Here is a 20,974-nt window from a genome sequence, read left to right on the forward strand (position 1 = left end):
TTTTTTTTGTGGGGTTTTTTTTGGATGTAATTGTTAATGCAGGTACACTTTCTATGAAATAATCTTATCCCAGCAAGAGTGTAGAAAGAAGCAGTAAGGTTGCATTGTGATTCTCTAGACAGTACGACATGTAAGAAGGTGGTATTCACTCTACAAATCACTCTAAAAGCTCCAACTGGAACATTACTTTCAAGGAATAGTGTTGCTTTGACAGAAATCTTAGTTTATTATTATACTAAAGAGAACTAAGTTCTGAGTTTCTTTTGAATAGCTAGGCTCTCTCTTGGTATGTATGGTTTCAAAACATGTTATTGCTTTACTAATCTCTTACACTTCAGTAGCACTTTTATTTTAGTCTTTATATATAATGAAGGAGATAGTACCTGAAAATAGTATTGAGATTTATGTTACATATAAAAGTATAAAAATCACAAGTCAACAGTGTATTTAAGATTAGAATCTAGAGATCTGATTCCCAACAGATTTTGTACTACTGTCCTACCAGCTATAACCATGAAAATAGAAATAGCAAATATTTTCCCTTGTAATATAAAGTCATACTTTTGACTTCAGAATGAAGTTATTTTAGAATTTTACTATCCTATTGTTTTATTGGTTTTACAATACAGTGGTGATATATTTTGAACATATTGATACAAAAAGGAAAAAAATCACTGGTCTTATCTCCTATGGTCATTGTCAGTGCCTCGGAAAAGCAATTAAATATGCAGTGCTTTTCTGAGCTGCTCTCTTTTGAATGTGACATCGGATTTAACTTAACATCCTGGATTGCATTGCTGCTGTGGTATGTACCAAGTATGATGGAGGTACTCAACAATATTTCCTTGCATTGTCCATAATAAATATTTGCCCAAGAGTGGGTAGGGTGGAAGGGGAAGAAAGAAATGTTTTTCTCTTGTAGAGGAAACTTGTAATGTAGGACTTATTTAAAGAGTATTTATAGTCTATTGTTGGTCCTTGGGTGTGTCATACTGCTCTATCCAGGTCTGAATATCTGAGGTAGTTAAGAAACCACTTCAGACTGAATTGTATTCGATGATTTCTCTTATTTGTACTTAATTTTATCAACTTGACATGTCCTTCCATAGATAATTTTAGTGAGATGAGTGTTTTTCTTCAAGAGACCTCAAGATTAATATATATTGACCCCGAATTTAGCCATATATATGTTGTATAACTTGGGGAACACTATGAAATTAAATACCTTTTCTTCAATGTAAAGATGTTGAATAGTTAAAGGAAACTGCCATCAACAATCTGCAAACTTGATAAATTATGGATTGAATAGTTTAGATTAGATTACCCTTTTTCCTTCTTCTTTCTCTTTGTGTCTCTGGGAGATATACTTCTTATTGATACCCATATCTTTATGTAGAGCTTCACATTTATGGAATAGTTCCTTGGGTTTTTCTGTCACTGCTGATTTATTGTCGAGATGTTTCAACCAGAAGCCCTGTTTGTTACGATGTAATGACCTATATACTCCATTCTGAAGTGGGTAGCATTCCTGTCATTTGCTTGAGCATTTACCATTTGGGGAAAAAAATAGTTTACATGTCAGTCCACCTTCCTGTCTTAATTGTCCTTAAATTTGAAACGAAACAAAAGGAAAGTTTTTTTTAAAGGGCTGTTTTGTATTTTTATTTTTTGTTGTTAATTTTTTTAATGTTTATTTATTTTTGAAGAAGAGAGACACAGCATGAGTGGGGAGGGGCAGAGAGAGAGGGAGACACAGAATCCCAAGCAGGTTCCAGGCTCTGAGCTGTCAGCACAGAGCCCAACACGGGGCTTAAACTCACAAGCTGTGAGATCATGACCTGAGCTGAAGTCGGATGCTTAACTGACTGAGCCACCCAGATGCCCCCCTTGTTTTGTATTTTTAAATGTCCTTATTTTACAGAATTGTATGTGATACTAGTATCTTAATGTTTGTTAGGTTGTTTTATGACTTCCTTTTTTTAGGTACAGGTTAGAGTATACATTCCTTTTCATTGACACTATTTATTATCAGTGGATTGGTAGATTTGACTAGGATAGGACACTGATTCTGATTGGTTAAAGAAAAATAATTTGTAGATTACAAAGCCTCTAGTCCATGAGTACCTTGGCTTCTGATGTCATTTATACTATCCCACCTGAGTTTAAGGTTCATATATTCAGACCCTGATATCCCTGAATGTTCATTTTGTCAGTTGATTAGTGGGAATATAGGGTGGAGGGTATGGGGATATTTGTTTACTTCTTTTCTTCAAAAAGGAGGAGCTAGAGCAGAATGATCTGTGTCTGCTTACCTGCGATAATGTAATGGGTTGATATTGGCAGGAGCTTGTGGTTTGATGTGCCATCACTTCCATCAGTAAGGTTAATTGCTAACAAATGACTAAATGGGAATTTAGGGGGAATGCTACAGCTGTCTGCTATGTTAGTGGTAACAGGAGTTCTGGCGCCATTTCAGGGTCGCTATTTGTGTCTGTCTATCAGAGTTAGAATACAGTTGTTTCTCTCAGTTTCAGCCTTCTCTATAGAATTTCTGTCAATTGTTTGACTCCATTAAGTGTGGAGAGGAAATAAAAGCTTGAATGACCAATCCACCAGGGGCTATGGATAGACCCTTTCTTTGTCCATACCCAGAGCACTGCATTAGGTCTCATTATCCATTTATAATAAGTGACCTTTGCCCCCTGGGTCATTGAAAAATATTCAGTGTGCTTTTCTGACACATAGGGCACCTTTCTCAGCAGACACATGAAACAATGGGACGTCTGGTAGTCTGGAGGACCAATACACATTTTAGGTTTTAAAATACACAGCCTTGTGCCAAGTCACTTTGGCAATTTTTTTTCTCTTTGCTCTTTCATGGTTCATAAATGGGTTAAGGGGATTCTAATGTCTGGAAGATAAGTGTAGTTTTCCTTTTTTTTCTTATAATTCAAAAAAAATTGTTGCCATATTTTTCAGTTTTGTTCTCTAGAAGGGGTTTGCCTTCATCTCTACTCTTGTATTTTCTGATAGAGAAATATAGAGATTTGGATGTAGTGCATGGAGAGAGCTATCATATTTGGAAACTATTTGCCAAATATACCCAGGTGCTCTGGAAGTTATCTGTGACATATTAAAAACCTGTCTTCTAGTCCTCTGCTCTGCCCAAACTGGTAGTGGTTAAATCTCCCAGTTGAAAAGTTCGAGAAAGGATTTGACCCTTTCTTGGTTACTATAGTCCAGATTTCTTCTGTGATATGAACTTGGACCCCGGACCAGAAATCCTTGCACATCTAGTTGTTCTATCTCTGGCTCCTAGTACATAGATAGACCTGGAAAAAGATGGAGATAGCATAGTAATTAGCAGATGAAATATATTTACAAAGCAAAAAAACTGTCACGTCCAGAGCTTCACACCATGTAAAGTGAAGCTTGACTACCAGTAACTAACTGTGTGGCCTTAGTACACTGTGTGTGTTAAGTACTGGTGAGTTCTTGCCTGAAGAATGTTGGGGTAGGGAAAATAAAAGATTGAGACTACTTCCTTAGCAATTCATATGCAGAAAATTTTAGAATAGGGGAAAATGTTTATAGAAGTACTTTTTAAGTTTAAGATGCATGCATTTCCTTAGTAAAGCCTTGTTCCTCTCTTAGAAGCCTACTTATTTTGTGTTTAGTGTCACATGTATTGGCTTGCTAACTTTACTAAAAACATATGAGACACACAGGGATTGAGAGAAACCCAGCTGATTACAAGGAATCAGCCACATTGTCCAGTGGAACCCAGGTATCTTTATTCCGGCAAAGTAGTTTTCCTATTAAGTGATGTGCTATGGCATGCTCTCAGATATTGGGACATAGAGGTGTTATCTCCCAAGAATAACCTGTGAGACCCAGTACAGATTTTTCTTTCCAAACCAGTTATAGAAAACCACTTATGGTTGACCGTTGAACAACATGGGTTTGAACTGCATGGGTCTACTTATACGTGAATTTTTTTATAGCAGTACTGTAAATTTATTTTTTCTTCCTTATTATTTTCTTAATAACATTTTCTTTTTTCTAGCTTACTTTATTGTTTATTGGTATGACTTCCGGTCAATAGTAGGCAATTAGCAGTAAGTTTTGGGAGAGTCAAAAGTTATATGTGGATTTTTGACTGTGGGGAGTTTGGCACCCCTAGCCCCTACTTTGTTTAAAGGTCAACTGTAGTTGTCAGAACTCTCTCCATGACAAGAATTAATATATTAACCGGATTATAGCACCATTTGACAAATTGCTTACTAAATACATCAAAATTGATTGGACATTCTGTATTTGAATTGACAAATGGCTGCATTAAGAGAAGGAGGGAAATCCATTAATTATAGCTGCTCTCAACCATAGGAAATATAATCACATAAATATGGATTTTGTTAAAACAAAAATCTCTGCTTTATGGTAGTGTTGCTTATGTGTGTATCTACACTTCTTTGCCATTAATAAAAGGGCTGCTCTTACCCACTGTCCTTTAACTGAGACAAAAATAATAATTTCTGCTGTGTTACAGGTCTCAGGCTCTACTGACTGTGAAATAGTTTTTAGTTATTACTCCAAAAAAGTGGAAAATACTGGGCAGCCTCTGTAGTTGAGCCTTTCTGCTCAGTTCTTGATTATATCTCTATTTGTCCACCTTGCATGTGTGTTCTCGCTTAAGTCAAAGCTTTACTTTAGCTTTGATGTTGTATAGGCTTTTTATCATCACTGAATTTCTCCTTTTTAGAAAAAAATTTTTCACATGATCTGTCTTACTAAAGGTAACCATCCAGTGACCGAGGCATAAGGGAGGTGGGTGAATGCCATAGATTGTCTCTTTCCAGTTTGAATCTGTTCTCCTTATTGTTGTCATATGACAGGAGGCATTTTGCCATGTGATTTTGTGGAACTTGGTGGAGAGACAAGAAACACTGAATTGCCTTCATTGCTTTTATACCACTGGTTTCTTTGCCTTTTCTACTATGCTCTCTTTGTATTTTATGACCACATGAAGAACATCAGAATCACTCTTATAGGATGTCAAGTCTGGGTCAGACTGAGATTTATAAGGAGTATTTTGAGGCTAGTGGTTATTTTTGTTTTTTGTTTGTTTGTTTGTTTGTTTTCTTCCTCTTGGGCACTTTGCTGCCTTCCAATGCTATATTCCAGGTGCCAGTGGTCCTTCCATGGCTATGTCAGTTGGCTTTTAAGTATAAGACCAATTCAATATTTTCTAACATGAAGTCTTCTAATTCCTCAAGGGTATTATAGAGAATGTAGAGTTGTGGCCCAAAGTACTTTCTTTGTTTCTGTCACTACATGTAAAGCTCCCTTGAATGTCTGTAACTTCCTTGTGTTGTGAACTTCTGGTCAAGGTAATTTTTCTCCATTGTTTGATAGCATTATATGGTAACTCAGATCAGGATACATAGATGTTTATTAAGATGATAAAATGATTACATTAAATTAAGGAGACATGGAACACAGACATCATGGAGACTAAATCAATGAACAGTTGATATTTGAGGATAAACATCTTTTATATGTTTATATGAAAATTTTATTTTAAAATAAAGAACCTATTAGGTAAAGCCATGATGAGTTGAGGCAGTTTATGCTTCAGATTAAGAACTTGGTCTTTGGAGTTTGCAGTTGTAAATTCCATTTCTACTAAATGCTAGTGATTTGGGGCAAATAACCTCTCTGGGCTTTTGAAATGGGAAGTTAATAATACTTACATTATAGATTGTTGTTAGTTAGATTAAATAAGTCTATTCATCCAAAAAGCTTTACACATTATCTTGGATAGAATAAAAACTCACTAGAGATAGCTGTTAGTTGTAGTTGGTATTAATAGAAATAGTATCCTTGTTCTCTCTGGATGTCTTTCTTGCCTCTCTCAATTCGAAGTGCTTTATGACGAAGATACTACCAGATGGCATGGCTAAAGATGCTTTGTTGTTAACAAACAGCAGTGAAGATAAAACATTGGTGCTGAATCATATCTCTTCTGTTGTTAAGTGGTCATCTGGATAAGTGTGGCTCTATCCTAGTATGTGTGCATTTTCAAAGCTATGGAAAGAAATTTTACTTAGCAATTCTAATTTATTGATGCAAATTGAAAATTTCTCCTAGACTTCTTTGTTTTGAGTATCTTCATTCCCTTAGTAATTTTATAGGGAGTGAGATTTTTCTTGGCATCCACTGCATTCTAAAAGGCTTTACCCTGAAGGTCCTTTGTAATGGTTGCTTTAAGACTCTGAAATGTTTACTTAAAAGGTAAGACCCTCAACCTTAAGATTTCTGAAAAGCCAGAAGAACATTTGATTTTCTGCAAGATTATCATTAAAATCACTGTTCACTATTTCCAGTAAGCCTTTCATTTTTTTTACTTCATGTTCTTTGAAGTTTATTATAAACATGTATTCATATAATATTAATTAGGTGATTTTCAAAAGTTTTTTGGAAAGCAGAGAAAGAGAAAGGAAGGAGGGAAAAAAGAAGGCAGGAAAATAGAGAAGGAAAGAGGAGGAAGGACAAACTATTTCAGTTTGTTACAGAGACTAGACATTAAATGTTACATAGTAAACTAGAGCTAAAGGAACTAACAAATGATTCTCATACATATAGTGCTGTGTGAAAACAACATAGTTCTGAATACTTCGCATATCTCATAGCCAGCCAAGAGAAGAATCAAGATGACAATGTCAGTCTGCAGATCAAGAAATGTCTTCTCAGTTGTTTTCAAACATTCACACAAGTCTTTTAAATATGTTTATTACGGAAATGTTCAAGCATACACAGAAATACAGTGACTAGTATAATGAAACTACCCATTACCCAGCTTCAGCAATTAACAGCGTTGTCCCTGTCTTGTTTCCTCTGTTTTTTAAAATCTTTTTTTTTGAAGATTTTATTTTGAAGTAATCTCTACACCTGATGGGGGGCTCAAATTCACAACCCCGAGACCAAGACTTGCATGCCCTACTAAGCCTGCCAGGTTCCCCCAAATCTTTTTTTTTAATGTATGGCAGATAAAGTATTATGATAAAGCCCACCCACTATTGTATCTTTTCACCTACAAATACTTGAGTGTGTATCTAATGATAAAGTTGAAAGAATCATAACTACTGTGCCATTACATAATAGATAGTTTATACAGTGATGATGATTTGTGGAAGTAACTCTTTCCAGTAGTTTTACACTGTGGAGCAGTAGAGGGGAGAGCAAGCCTTGGAAACTGTTCTTCTTGGAAACATTTGGAAAGAGAGAAAACCCTGTGGTTGTTGTAGGCTAGAATTCTCTGTCTCATTCTTTCCTCCATTTTCTTGGTTCTGTGAATTTTCTGATTTATTTAGAGGTAAAATTTTGAACATGTAGTTTCTCTATTGTGTGGAATACATCATGGATCCTTAATGATTGTTTGGAAAGATTTTTATTATATTCTTAAGCATAGGTTGCAAACATTGACGTCTTTCATGTCTAAAAGCTTTTAACTCTCCATGCCAAAAGAACTTCACCTCTTTTGCTTAGGCAAGAGAAAATCTGTACTTAATTCTTCCTGCTGTATAATGATCTGGACTTTCCTAATATGTAACTAGATAGTAAGTAAATGAAGCATGGAAAAGACTGCGTTAATTCTTTGCAAAAAAAAAAAACAAAACAAAAAAGATTTTTGTTGTTTTTACATTTACAAACAACTGTCTCTCCTTTATTTTTGTTTGTTGTACTTTATTGTGGGGGCTGGACTAATGACATTAGAGTGTTTGCTCTTCAACTATGCCATTAGAGATGGGACCAAGAACAGTAAGTTTAACTAGCCTGTTGCCTACTTGTACAAATTGGTACATTGATGACTGAATTCAGTTTAATGAGCAAAAACAGTGATTTGTTTTTTCTTTTTACCTTCAAGACATTAGTTCACAATAGTTTCTGCAAATCCTCTACTCATCTTAGTCTCTTTGCAAAAAGACTATTCTATTTTAGTGTTCCTTGAATTTAGAATGGAAAATTGATTATTTCTGAGGGAAATGCATCTAGCATACATGGTTACCTGTAAGAATACATTTGCCATTATTGAAGGATTACAGCTCATAATTCTACATAGAGTTAGCATTGGCAGACCTGGCTTCCAGCAAACAGTCATTTTCCTCAGCAGAAACACATACTACCACATGTCCTTGAGCAGTTGCTAAAAGCTAGTCCTATATTTGATACGTGTGTGTGTAAATAGAGAGATAATGATAAATGGCTATATATGGAGATAAATGGCTATATATGGAGAGATAAATGGCTATATGAGTGTGTATAGGCACTTCCACAGTTCCCCCTTAAAGAAAATATCACTAAACCTGAGAAAATAGGGGAGAAAATGCATGACTCATTATGCAATAAGCTCAACTTTTGTTTCATACATTGGTTTCCATCATTCACTGGTATGCAACTGATTTCTGTGTTTTCCTTTCTTGGACTTCTTGGATTGACTGCACTAACTGTATCAATTGTAGTGTGCTTGTTCCACAACTTTTTATAAATATCAATTTTTAAATAGGTACATGGTAAATACAGTTTTAAAGATATCAAGGAATGTTAAATGAAAAATAATCTGTCTCTGTGCCCAGCCATCCTCATCCCCTCCCAGGAGGCAGTTGCTATAACTGATGCCTTGTAATCTACATTTCTGTAAAGGAAAACTTTGATAAGAATGGTTTTGTTGTTATTCAGACTTACACGTCTTGGTAGATTCCGTGACCCATGGTAAGACAAAGTTGTTATCCGTAAGCTCCAAGCAAAGTATTATGTAGTCATAATATGATCCTTTAAAATAGTAAGGGTGGACTTTTAAAGCTATCCTGCTCTTGTTTTAATGTATATATAATGTAGTTGAACTAAGAATTGAGTTGCCATAATACATATTAAATAGGCATTGTGTGCATCATTCCAGGTAAATAAACTCCACCTTGACCTTAGTTGCCGATGTTTTGAAAGGATTGTTGCAGTCTCTTTAGCTCTTAGAAGTATATTAGGTCAGTTTGAAATATTTAGTGGAATACCTGATCTTGCTGATAGCATGAAGCCATGTTTTCTTCTTTCTCTTCATTTTATGATATTTAGGGGTATGGTGAGCAAAACTAAATTGTGAACCCTTTCAGACTACCTCCAGGTCTAACTTGTCCAGATGCTGTATGTCAAATGACTGTTAGGGCAGCAGGAATAACAAATGAAAGCTCCTTAGTTTATGTCTTCTGTGGGAATATTATATGATACTTTGGGGGTAGAGAAAAGGAGACAGAGCAGGGCGAGGAAGAGGTGCACCCAGTGTTGTCAGTTATTCAGTGAAATCTATTATCTCATAGGCAATGAGGATATGTCATTTTTCTAATTATATATTGCCTGTGACTGTTCTTCTGGGAATGTGGAATAAAAGGAAAGTGAAACCAGAGATGTACAATGAGTGACTGTTAGAAAACTTTAATAATTAATTAGAGAACATCTATGGTACCACAGGGTCAGGGTGCAAGGAAAATCATTGATCCGTTTAGTATATAATGTAGGTAAAGCTTGTTCCATTTTATGTATTGTAACACTTCAACTATTGTTGCTCTGGTACAAGAGATGGCCCCTAATAAACAGAATAGCCAGTAATATATAGTGCTATTGCTTAACTCCTCTATGTATGAAACTCAGTGAATTTACTTTTAAATGGAAACATTTATAAATCAGAGACAAAACTTCTTTCTAGACTTGAGTAGAAATAGAGTTGCCTCCTTAATAAGAGTAAGAATGTTTCCCATTTCTTAATGTATTTAGGTGTGACATTTTTGACCTGAGAGCCTTCTCCCTTCTTTTTTATTTTTTTAAATTTAATGTTTATTTATTTTTGAAAGAGAGGGAAAGACTGAGAGGGGAAGTGGGCAGAGAGAGAGAGAGAGAGAGAGAGAGAGAGAGAGAGAGAGAATCCAAAGCAGGCCCCAGGCTCTGAGCTGTCAGCACAGAGCCTGATATAGTGCCTGAACTCATGAACCTTGAGATCATGACCCTGAGCCAAAGTCAGATGCTTAACCAACTGAGCGACCCAGTGCCCCTAGCCTTCTCCCTTCTTAAAAAAATTATTTTAAAAGACTAGGGTTTAATTTTTGCCAGTTTGATAGTATAAAAGGCTAACTTGTTTAAATTTGCAAGTCTCTGATTGCTACTGTTTACATGTGTTTGTTGGCTGTCGTATTTCCTCTTTTGTGAATTGCTTGTTCACTGGAAAATGCCTTAGACCACTTTGCTTTTAGATTGTCTTTTGAGCCTTTCTTTTTAAAAGGCAAATTTTGATTTCTGTACTAGGAAAGTACATTCCTAAGCAGCATTTCTTCCTCAGATCCCAAGTGCTTTCTGATCAGAAACAGAGTTTGGTAAAGAGCCCTCTCTTATTGTATGGCTGCTATATAAATGCTGTTTTTAATAAGTGCCAAAAATATATTGAAGTTTGTCCTTCGGTGAGAGTTTATCACTGTTGGCCTTTGGGTGAACTTTGAGCCAGAGCTGTTTCATTCAAGGCAACATGATGTCATTTAACTCACAAATTTCTCTTTTGCTAGAAAAAGGAATGTTGTTCCCCTAAATAACTGAAAGGACCAAATAATGCCGGCACAACATTATTCACCTCTCAGGTCTCCACTAAAGACTTCAGCATGGTGAAGGTTTTATTGTTTGTGGAGGATGGGGTAGGGGGGTGGGATACGTTAGGGAGTAGGAAACAAGCTGCATTTGGTCTTGAGTCTTTCGAAGAATACTTTATTCCACTGCCCACACGGCTGCTGCTATGACCCAGCTCACACTCCTCCAAAAAAAAAACCTTTTGGCTCCACATTCATTTCTTCATTAAAAAAGACTCTCTAAGTTTGTTTCTAAATTTATATATTCAGGTTACAAACACATTTTAGGTTTTTCAACAGGAGCTAAACCAGAGAATTGTATCTCATATAAAAAACTAGATACCATTTAGATTAGCATTTTGCCCCTTATTTGAGAAGTAGACTTCTCTATTCCAATAGCGTTGAGGTTCATTTCAGGGAGTAGAATAGTTTTTTAAAATCTTCTAAAGTTGGGAGTGTGGAGTTCACTGGCAGCAGCAGCACCTGTAGTTGATTAGCTATGTCCTCTGAAGCTTCCAGAGCTCCATCTAAAAGAATTTATTACTGGGAGTTCAAGAAATGTAGGGAACAGTAGAACAAGAACAGAATAGAACCAAATAGATTTTCCTTCATTGGCTTCATACATAGTCACTGCTTATTGTTCAGTGTTATGCTTTGTGTTAGTTTATATAAAAAGGATGCTTATAACCTGTAAGTGGTTGGTCTGTTTACTTTGATATGCATTGCCAAATCTTTTTTCTTTCATTGTTTTAAAAGCACATGGTACTGGGAGCAAATAATTACTCCTTTTATTCCAACATCTTAACAGAATACCTAGACCCTGGGTACTCTGTTGTAAACTCTATAGTTAGGAGATCTGACTTTTTTTTTTCTGAATATCTAAACCATGCCCAATACACTAAGAAAATTAATTACCTGCCCTAATATGTTCAATATATTAATGGTGAAGACTTATCTTCAACCTTCTAATTGGAAGACTGGATATTTTGTAGGTGAATCTAGATTACTGAGATCTAGCTGTTACTTTTAGCATATTTTAGAAAGAATTTGATTCCTTGGAATTGAGGATATACTGTTATTGTTTTGGCAAAAACACCCTGAAATGTCAAGAAGTTTAAATTTCTCCAGGACTAGAACTCATTTTTGGAACCTTGATTCAATCCTACATACCCTAACCTACAAGTAATAGTCTATATTCATTCTATTACTCAATGTTAACAAGAAGACTTACGAGTGTCTTTAGATGTCTTTTAACACAATGTTTATAACTTTCACTTAGTTATTATTTGAATCGCTTACTGCTTTGTATTTATAGTTTAACAGAATCTAAAGCAATACTTTTAACTATCTCTAACGCAGAAATACTGTATTTTGTATAGATAATTTGTAAAAATTCTGTACTGTTTGATCCTTGTGTTACAGGGCAGAAGACATCTAAATATTGAAAACCAGAGAACTTATGCAAAGTATTTATATATTTGAGAAGTTATATTATGAATTGACATTTACCACTTTATAATATTGAGAATTTTGTTATGTGGGATTCAGACTTAGGGTTGTTATCAAAGGAGCATTTAATCTTTCTGTTCATAATTTTACTCATGTTGTTCTACTGACTTGGAAGGTTTTTGGGTTTAGATTAACAGGACTAATTTGCAAAGGTCGGCCCTGCAGCAGATTTGTTTTTGCTTTGCATATAAACACATATTAAAATATATAAATATGTACATAGAAACACACACATATGTACACATACACACACTCATATATCACTTAAGACAGCAAAATACACGTCATGATTTTTTTTAGCATTTATTTACTCACTAGAAGCATGATCTGCTTTCCTGAGAACACAATATAAACAAAGTCTGGCTCACAGTTACCTCATAATGATCTGCTCATCCTGCTCTTGCTTGTTGATCTATACTTACCACATGCCTGTGTGTAGAGGCAGTACTTTTGAAGTTGTATTCTCTAAAGTAAATTGGTTAGATGGATAGGTTTGTCTTAAATTACTATTCTAAAGGTAGGGAAGGAACATGGCAGAGATTTTTATTTCAAAATTCCATAGTCTTTTCCCACCCCAAGTTTATTAATTATCTAAGAACAGTTGGCAAATGCAGAAGATACTAAACATTTTTCTTTATATAGAAGGTGTGTATGTTGGTCCATTAAACTTAGGCTTGTGAGATACAGAGCTTAATTTTTTTCTATAAAAAAACTGCCTTCCTGTAATTCTCTTTTGTGCCTTCTTTCTAACATATGTGGAAAAAATTAATCTCAGTCAATTATACCCCCTCCAAAATTGCATCTAAATTCTATAGGGCTTTCAGAGTGCAAAGATATGAGATAGGAGAATTGGAGACATTTTATCCTTAGCATGACCACTGGGCTGTTCCAGTTCCCTGCCTGATCGTTGGTTACTGGTTCAGATAGGTCTCTGCAGCATTCATCCGTGTTTCTACTTCCAAGCCTTCTAAATACCTGTCAGTTCTCTGGATCTCATCCATATTACTCTTGGACACATACTAAATATTATTCTCACCTGATCCATGGGGAACTTGGAGAGGTTATCATAGACTTGGTTGTGTAGACACACTATGTGCATACCTCCTTTTCTCTTGCACCATGTGGAATCTCTTGCTACTTCCCCTGAACTCTACTCAAGAATAAAGATATGATTTTTCAAGATGTTTTATCCCTAAAACTCTTGGGATTCTGCCATTTTTTACCCTTCCTTGGGGACTGGACTCTCTTTTTATCCCTTTTATGGCACTCTTGCTCAAATCTCAATCTTTCCTAATAACGGGCTGGTTAGAGAACATGGAAGCTTTACTCTTTTTTTTTTTTTTAATATGAAATTTATTGTCAAATTGGTTTCCATACAACACCCAGTGCTCATCCCAAAAGGTGCCCTCTTTATTATCATAGTTAAAATTTTTTTTTTCTTGTCCCAGGGTCAACATTTTGAATTCTTTTTTCATTGTGACTTCGTGGGTCATTGCTTCCTTAAGGTAGTGAACGTGACTGTTCTTCTGACCTGGATTAGGGAAAATTTTTTAAACACAAAGAAAAGTGAGAGAAAGGGAAGGATATTTATTTGATGCTGAAAATATCATTCCACCAGACTTGTATTTTATATTGTGAATCTTCTGAATGCTTCAGATCTATTGGAAAACTTTTTTTTAGTGAATGTAAGGTAATGGAACACTTCTTACAATCTCTATTTAAGAATTCAGGATTCAGGGTTAATGTTTTATAGATATATATTTGGTATTTTTATCACTTTCTTTGGAAAGTAGAGGACAGTTGGGAGGAGGAAGAAGAGGATTCTTCTTTTTCTTTTTCTTCCTATTTTTTTTTAACTTTTTGCTATGGGAAATGCCAAACATACACAAAATTAGAAAACAGTAGAATAATGATGCTCCATGTACCTATCATCCAGCTTCAACAATGATGAACTCATGACTAATCTTTCATCTACAGTCCTACTCCTTACCCCCTCCCTGACACTATATTCTTTTAAAGTTTATCCCATTTTGATAATGGATAAATAAATGTCCAACCATTCTGGTGCCATTACTTAGTCCAGAACCCCAAATTCCCTTCACCTAATACTTACTGAGTGCTTATTCTGTGACAAGTACTAGCTTTGACTCAGCATGTAGAGAATGCAACATAAACTCTTGGAAAAATTCTCATCAAATACTAGTTAGTTATAAAAGGGTGCAATTTTTCACTTCGCATTACAACTTTCTTATATCTTTCCATCACATTACCATAGCTTTATCTTTAAAAAACAAAAATCCCTAGGTTTGTCGTCCCTCTCTGCCCCCTTTGTTTTACTGACTCATCTTCCACTCTCAACCTGCCTCCTTACACCCAACCATGCTAGCCTCCTAATAATTACTGAAAATTTTCCTTTATGTTCTCACTTAAAAAATTTTTGTACTTGATGTTCTCTTTGTAACACTTTCCTCTCATATATCTGTACGGCCTATTACCTCACCTCCTTAAAATCTTCTTTGCCCTCAACTGCTTTTCAAAGGCTGTCCTAACCTTTAAATATTTGTCCTTAGTTACCTTCTCGACTACTGTTTGTAGAGGGTTTGAAGGATCCACTGCTCTGTTCTGTATTAAGAATTTAATATAAAATTTATTTATTGAAAAGATAATAAATGGTTTAGAAACAACTCAGCCTTTTGCAAACATAAATGTACTTAACAGTTTTGTAGTATACACCAAAATTATTCCCAAGAGGATGCTTAAATATTAATTAGATAATTATTATGATACTCTTTTCTTCATGGTAATCATTTAGAATTGCAAGAAATCAGATGTTATGCTTTGGTGGTCATTGGTGTTTTGTGCCAAAGGCCACACGCCTCTCACTAGTAGAACTATGATTTTGAAAAAATAGCAGCTAATCATTTTAGCCACTGCAAATCTTACACTTGAATACTATTTATTTCCCTCTGACTGGTAATTGATGGCTTAGGTACCACTTGTCCTCTGCCACCAAGTTAAGTTAGATTTTTGTGAGTGTACATCCTTTTACAGCTTGCCCAACGTTCTTCTACTCGGTCTACTTCATCTGTTATCTGTTTCACTAAGATTTATTTCTTCAGGATACCTTGTTCTGGCAAGAGTGCAGTGAGATTTGTGTTCTCAGTCAGTGCTCCTGAAAGTGTATAACTCCTAATAAGCTTTGAGATATTTAAATATGTTCATATCCTTTTATTTCCTTTTTAGGAATGTAGCCAAGGAATGTATCTCTGGGTGATGGAAATTATGAGATAATTTTCTGTTTCTAATTCTTTTCTTTTTTAATACTCACCTATTTTCCCCCCTCCTTCCCCCCTACTTTTCCTTTTCTATTTCCCCCAGTACTTCACTGTTTTATTTCTCTCAGTATTAAAATCATACATGGAAGCAGAGAGTATATGAGAAATTACTGTGCCTTCTGCTCAGTTTTGCTGTGAATTTAAAATTATTCCAAAAAATAAAGACTATCTTATAATAAAAATAAGCAAATAAATATTTAAAAAGAAGCTAAGTTTTTATTGGGTTAATATTTGGTTTATAGTAGGAACTCAACAAATGTTTGTTAAATAATTTTATCACTTTGACTAAGCAAAGGTTCTTCTTTGTGTGAGAAAGTAGGCTTTTTGTGTTTTCAGCCTATATTCCACCACTGAAGAACTGGGGAAACTAATGAAGCCCAAGGAAATGAAATATTTCTTTGGATAAATGAAATGTTTCAGGAACTGAAAATGTTTTTAAATTAAAAATGCATATTTATGCCTTGTAATTTATATGTAACTATTAAATAGACTCTTAAAGAATCTTGGCATTTGTTTCAAAAATTCCTTCACAAATTATAGGAACTGCATCAAATTAATTTCTTTGTTAATTGGAGGTGATTGAAATGTCCTAAATCCTGAAGGCTATGAAATACACTGTGCATGTGTAGTGGATTTGTCACTGCTCCTTAACATACTTGTGCTGTTAAGATGTAGTTGGTTGTTTATTTCTTTTACACCGATATATGTCATGACGAAATTTGTATAGATATTTTTTAAACTATACTCTTAATTGGAGATCTTTCTTAGTCCTAAAAAATTCAGTCTTTCTTGTTCATTAATTATTTAAATTGCCTTTGTGCATTTAATGTTGTATTTTATCTTAAAAATTAACACAATATCCAGGATGGTCGTGCCCACATTAATTTTTCCACTGCACGGGTTAAAGTTGTTAAAATATGTTTTCTTTCTCATACAGTGGTTCCCCCTGGAAGTCCTGGGCCCATTACTCGGCATGGGTCCTATGACAGTTTAGCTTCTGACCATAGTGGACAGGAAGATGAAGAATGGCTTTCTCAGGTAAAACTGTAAAGTGTTTGGCCTACTAAAGTGAAAGAGAACAGAAATCCATTGTCTGTTTTTATTACTGAATTGAAGAACTGAAAAATTATTTTCCTTAGAGGAAAATAGGCAGAATTTGGAACTCTTTGTAGGATCACCAAGAATTAATCAGTTGTCTTTCCATATTAAGAATTTCTTATAGGGGGCTCCTGGGTGACTGTTAGTTGAGCATCCAACTTCAGCTCAGGTCATGATCTCTCAGATTGTGAGTTCGAGCCCTCCATTGGGCTCCGTGCTGACAGCTCAGAGCCTGCAGCTTACTTCGGATTCTGTGTCTCCCTCTCTCTCTGCCGCTCCCCCACTCGCACTCTGTCTCACTCTCACTCACTCTCAAAAATAAATAAATAAACATTTAAAAATTTTTCAAATAAAAAAATAATTTCTTATAAGTACTGCTGCAGGGATGTATATCCATATATTTTATATGTATTAGATACATATGTGTATGTGTACATTAGCCCTCTGTATAAAATAGGCATTTCTTTCAAACAATCCATGTATATCTCTTAGAACCTTGGATTTTAGATGGACTGTTTGGGTTAAAATAAGAATTGGCCTTGTTGAAAGTGCAACCATTCAACAATCTGTGGGATTTGTTTTGTGGAGCCAACATTTTCTGAAGATTGGGCCCATACTTTGATTAGAAAAGTTCAGCATTCTAATCTGCACGTGTCCTGATTGTGCCCAGCTGGGTTTCTTTTCCTCAGCTCATGTACTACTGCTTCCAGTGGTCTCCAAAGCAGTCCTGTGACAGCTTCAGCTGACCCTTTCTCCCTTTGCCAGGTGAAGCTGTCTTCATCTCAAGGGCTTTGAAATAAAAGATACTTGGGCAGATTTCAAAATGATGAGATTACAAATGACTTCATTACAAATGCTGTTATGTCTGCCTCAAGTCTGACATCATTTGGTGAAGTTAATGACCTGTCTCAGATTACCAATCCAGAGGCTTTTCATCAGACAGGTGCCTCAGTGGAGGCCCATGCAGTTTCACTGCTTTCTCAGGGAGGGTAGCCCCAAAAAACAAAAGGGAATCTGGAAGTTAGAGAATCAAACTGTTTCTAGGTAACATACATTTCATTACACCTAAAGTACTCACAGGAAGCTCCTTGGATAAAGGGTTGATACTTCAGCTCCTGGCATATGGAGATGCCTCCTTCCTTGAGGAGATACCACGATGAAGTAAAAAAACCTAAAATGCTGGCAAAGAACCCACTGTCCTTCACTTCAACTTTTCAATCAGAAAAAGGGGTAATGTGTGCTGTCAGTGTGAAAGTATATACAATATGTTTGTACTGCACACAACAGGAGAGTGAATAGGAACATCTGGCCATCGCCTCAGTGAAATTGCATAGGCATCTGTTTACCTCTCGGCTCTGTGACACGGATGGTTTTGAGCTTAAAATACACAGAATGCTTTATCTGTGGCCTAATTTGTGTTGTGGAATACAACTACTTGAATCAGAAATCACTGTCCTAAATCTGAGTAGTTTTCGCCCTGTGATTAGTGGGAATGTGAATATTGTTCCAAGACCATGATGCTTTTGCCCTTTAGGACTTAACAAACCCAGAGCTGCACTCTGAACCTTTTCAATTATGTTTTGTTAAGAATTAATCACCGCAATCAGAGAAATGTGATTAAATATAAATGAACTCAGGGCAAAAATACGGCATGTGGAAGTCAGTTCTATGAAGTGTATATACAGACATGGATGTAGCAATTAAAGACATTGAGAAGTAGTTTTTCACCAAATGTTTGCATATTTAGTGTCTTAGTCAAGTTGCTCATGTATAAAATCATTTGATATGTTTATTTTCAGGTTTTATCTTCTACTCTATGCATTATCTTTAAAGTCTTTATTATAATATTGGCACCATTCCCTATCCCCTCCATAGAGCATGAAACTTGTAAACATTTTAGTGTTACTGTTTTGCCACACTTATCGGTAGTGGAGGAAACATTCTAATTGAATAACAGTATTTTGAAGACAAATCTAGTCTGAGAGAAAATATATAATACTCTTTTCATTTATTTAAAAGTTGATTTAGGGGAATTTTGAGGGCAGTATAGTAAATATTATAATATTTAATTGTAGAAAGAAACTGGCTTTGGGTGTTGAAAATTATTTCAGACCTTTTCTTTTCCTTGGATAGTTCAAGAACAACTTCAAGTTTGTCATGAGCTTGATCCTCAGTGAAGGAATTACTTTTAATCTGTGGATTGATAGGTGTAGTATTCAGTTCATGGCCACAAAGTGGTAAGTACTGTCTAGAATGAATAAAAAAGGTACTTCCTAGGGAGTTGATGCTAGTTATATGAGGCAGGCAACTGGTCCTTTTACTCTCACGTGACTTTGTGTTCTGTATGTGGGGGAGCATGTGTGTGTGTGTGGATTCACACCTATATAAATACACACACACACACACACACACAATGAATTTTTTGTTTATTGTAAAAATCAGTACAGGGAGGTAGTGAATGTTTATATAGGCTGTGATTACCATTGCCTTCTGATTGTGGATGCCCCTTACCTCTCCCACTTGGTTAAGATGGGCTTCTCTTAGAGGGTGTTCAGAGACAAGATGGAGGGAATCATGAAAGGCTCTTTGAAGGAGGTCATAATACAGTTAAATCATGATTTCTAATCTGTTCCAGGTAGAAATTGTAACGCACACTGGACCCCACAGACGTCTGTGGATGGGTCCACAGTTCCAGTTCAAAACCATCCACCCCTCAGGCCAAACCACAGTCATATCATCTAGTTCATCTGTGTTGCAGTCTCATGGTCCAAGTGATACTCCACAGCCCCTTTTGGATTTTGATACAGATGATCTTGATCTCAACAGTCTCAGGTAAGAAATAAGAACTGGGGAGTGATTTAAGTAGATTAATATATTCATTTGTAATGAGCATCTTAGGTTATATTTACCTAATTTACTGTGTCCTTTTGGCACACTACTAATGGTGCAAAATACATGCACTGTAGCTTGTGATTCATTATTATTGGTGGAGAATCTTATGTGGGTTCTCCTCACATTCAGTAAGTATTTGTATTTCAGATTGTGTTTTCCTAAACCTAATATTCAGTGCATTAAAAAAAAAAAATCTCAGGGGCGCATGGGTGGCTCAGTTGGTTAAGCATCTGGCTTCAGCTCAGGTCATGATTTTGGGGTCCATGAGTGTGAGCCCCATGTTGAGCTCTGCACTGATGGCTCAAAGCCTGGAGCCTGCTTCGTATTCTGTGTCTCCCTCCCTCTGTGTCCCTCCCCCTTGTGCTCTGTCTCTCTCTCAAAATAATAAATCAACATTAAAATAATAATAATAAAATCTCATGCTGCTTTCCTCCTATTTCTAACTGCTTAAAGTCTGAGGGTACCCTTCTTTCCTGATCTTACTGACGCTTCTTCATCTTTCAACCAATCTTCATCCAAATCCTGCTTATTCCCTCTTTTAGGCTTTAAAAAGTTTTTGGATGAGAAAGAATTGATATAAATTCACTTATAGTTGATTGTATCTATATATTCCTCATAGGTATTCTCTGACCCTCACTTGTAAGAGTCATAGTACAAAGTTTACAAGTATGCTTTTTATTATTAAAGATCTTTTTTTTAATGCAATGGAGAACTTTTTGACTTTTTTAGGTCTCCAGTTTGCTAACCAATTTAATTTGTTACACCCAGACTTGACACATTAGGATATAACAATGAAGGGCTTAGTCTAATGCAATGTAATCTCCCTTTCCTTGTCTTCTCTTATAAAAAGTTCTGTAATGTATCTTATTTAAGTCTAAAATAGACACTTTTCTTGAATCTCTTTAAAAATTATGGAAAAATATGTCCCAATCATATGTTGGAAATATATTTTTATATATCTCTTTGTCAATATCATTTCTAACAATGCAAAAGGTGTTGCAGAGATAGATTAGTCCCAAATGTTTCTTCCTTAAGAGTGATTCATGGGGGGCACCTGGCTGGCTCAGTTGGTAGAGTATGCGACACTTGATATCAGGGTTGTGAGTTCAAGCCCCACATTGAGTGTAGAGCTAACTTTAAAAAAAAAAAAAAAAGAGTTGGGCACCTGGGTGGCTCAGTCGGTGAAGTGTCTGACTTCAGCTCAGGTTATGATCTTACAGTTCATGGGTTTTAGCCCCACATTGGGCTCTGTGCTGACAGCTCAGAGCCTGGAGACTGCTTCAGATTCCTTGTCTCCCTCTCTCTCTGCCTCTCTCTCTGCCTCTCTCTCTCTCTCTCTCTCTCTCTCTCTCTCTCTCTCTCAAAAATAAATAAACATTTAAAAGATTTAAAAAAAAGAGTAATTCATATAATGGAACATGCCTCCTGTAATACCTTTTTCAGTGTTTTAATTTTTTGTTTGCTTTGTACTTTATTTCT

At 35.7% G+C, this 20,974-nt stretch overlaps 1 protein-coding gene across 1 annotated transcript in view; it reads left to right on the plus strand.

Moving 5' to 3' along the window:
• Nucleotides 1-20,974, plus strand: part of BCAS3 (BCAS3 microtubule associated cell migration factor) — a 606,762-nt gene that overhangs the window by 319,223 nt on the left and 266,565 nt on the right. Inside the window, exons 23-24 of the mRNA XM_053211840.1 lie at nucleotides 16,443-16,543; nucleotides 19,239-19,435. Of these exons, the coding sequence (XP_053067815.1) occupies nucleotides 16,443-16,543; nucleotides 19,239-19,435 (298 nt within the window). The remainder of the gene's footprint in view (nucleotides 1-16,442; nucleotides 16,544-19,238; nucleotides 19,436-20,974) is intronic.

The sequence above is a fragment of the Acinonyx jubatus genome, chromosome E1 (assembly GCF_027475565.1).
Source record: "Acinonyx jubatus isolate Ajub_Pintada_27869175 chromosome E1, VMU_Ajub_asm_v1.0, whole genome shotgun sequence".
Lineage (NCBI taxonomy): Eukaryota > Metazoa > Chordata > Mammalia > Carnivora > Felidae > Acinonyx > Acinonyx jubatus.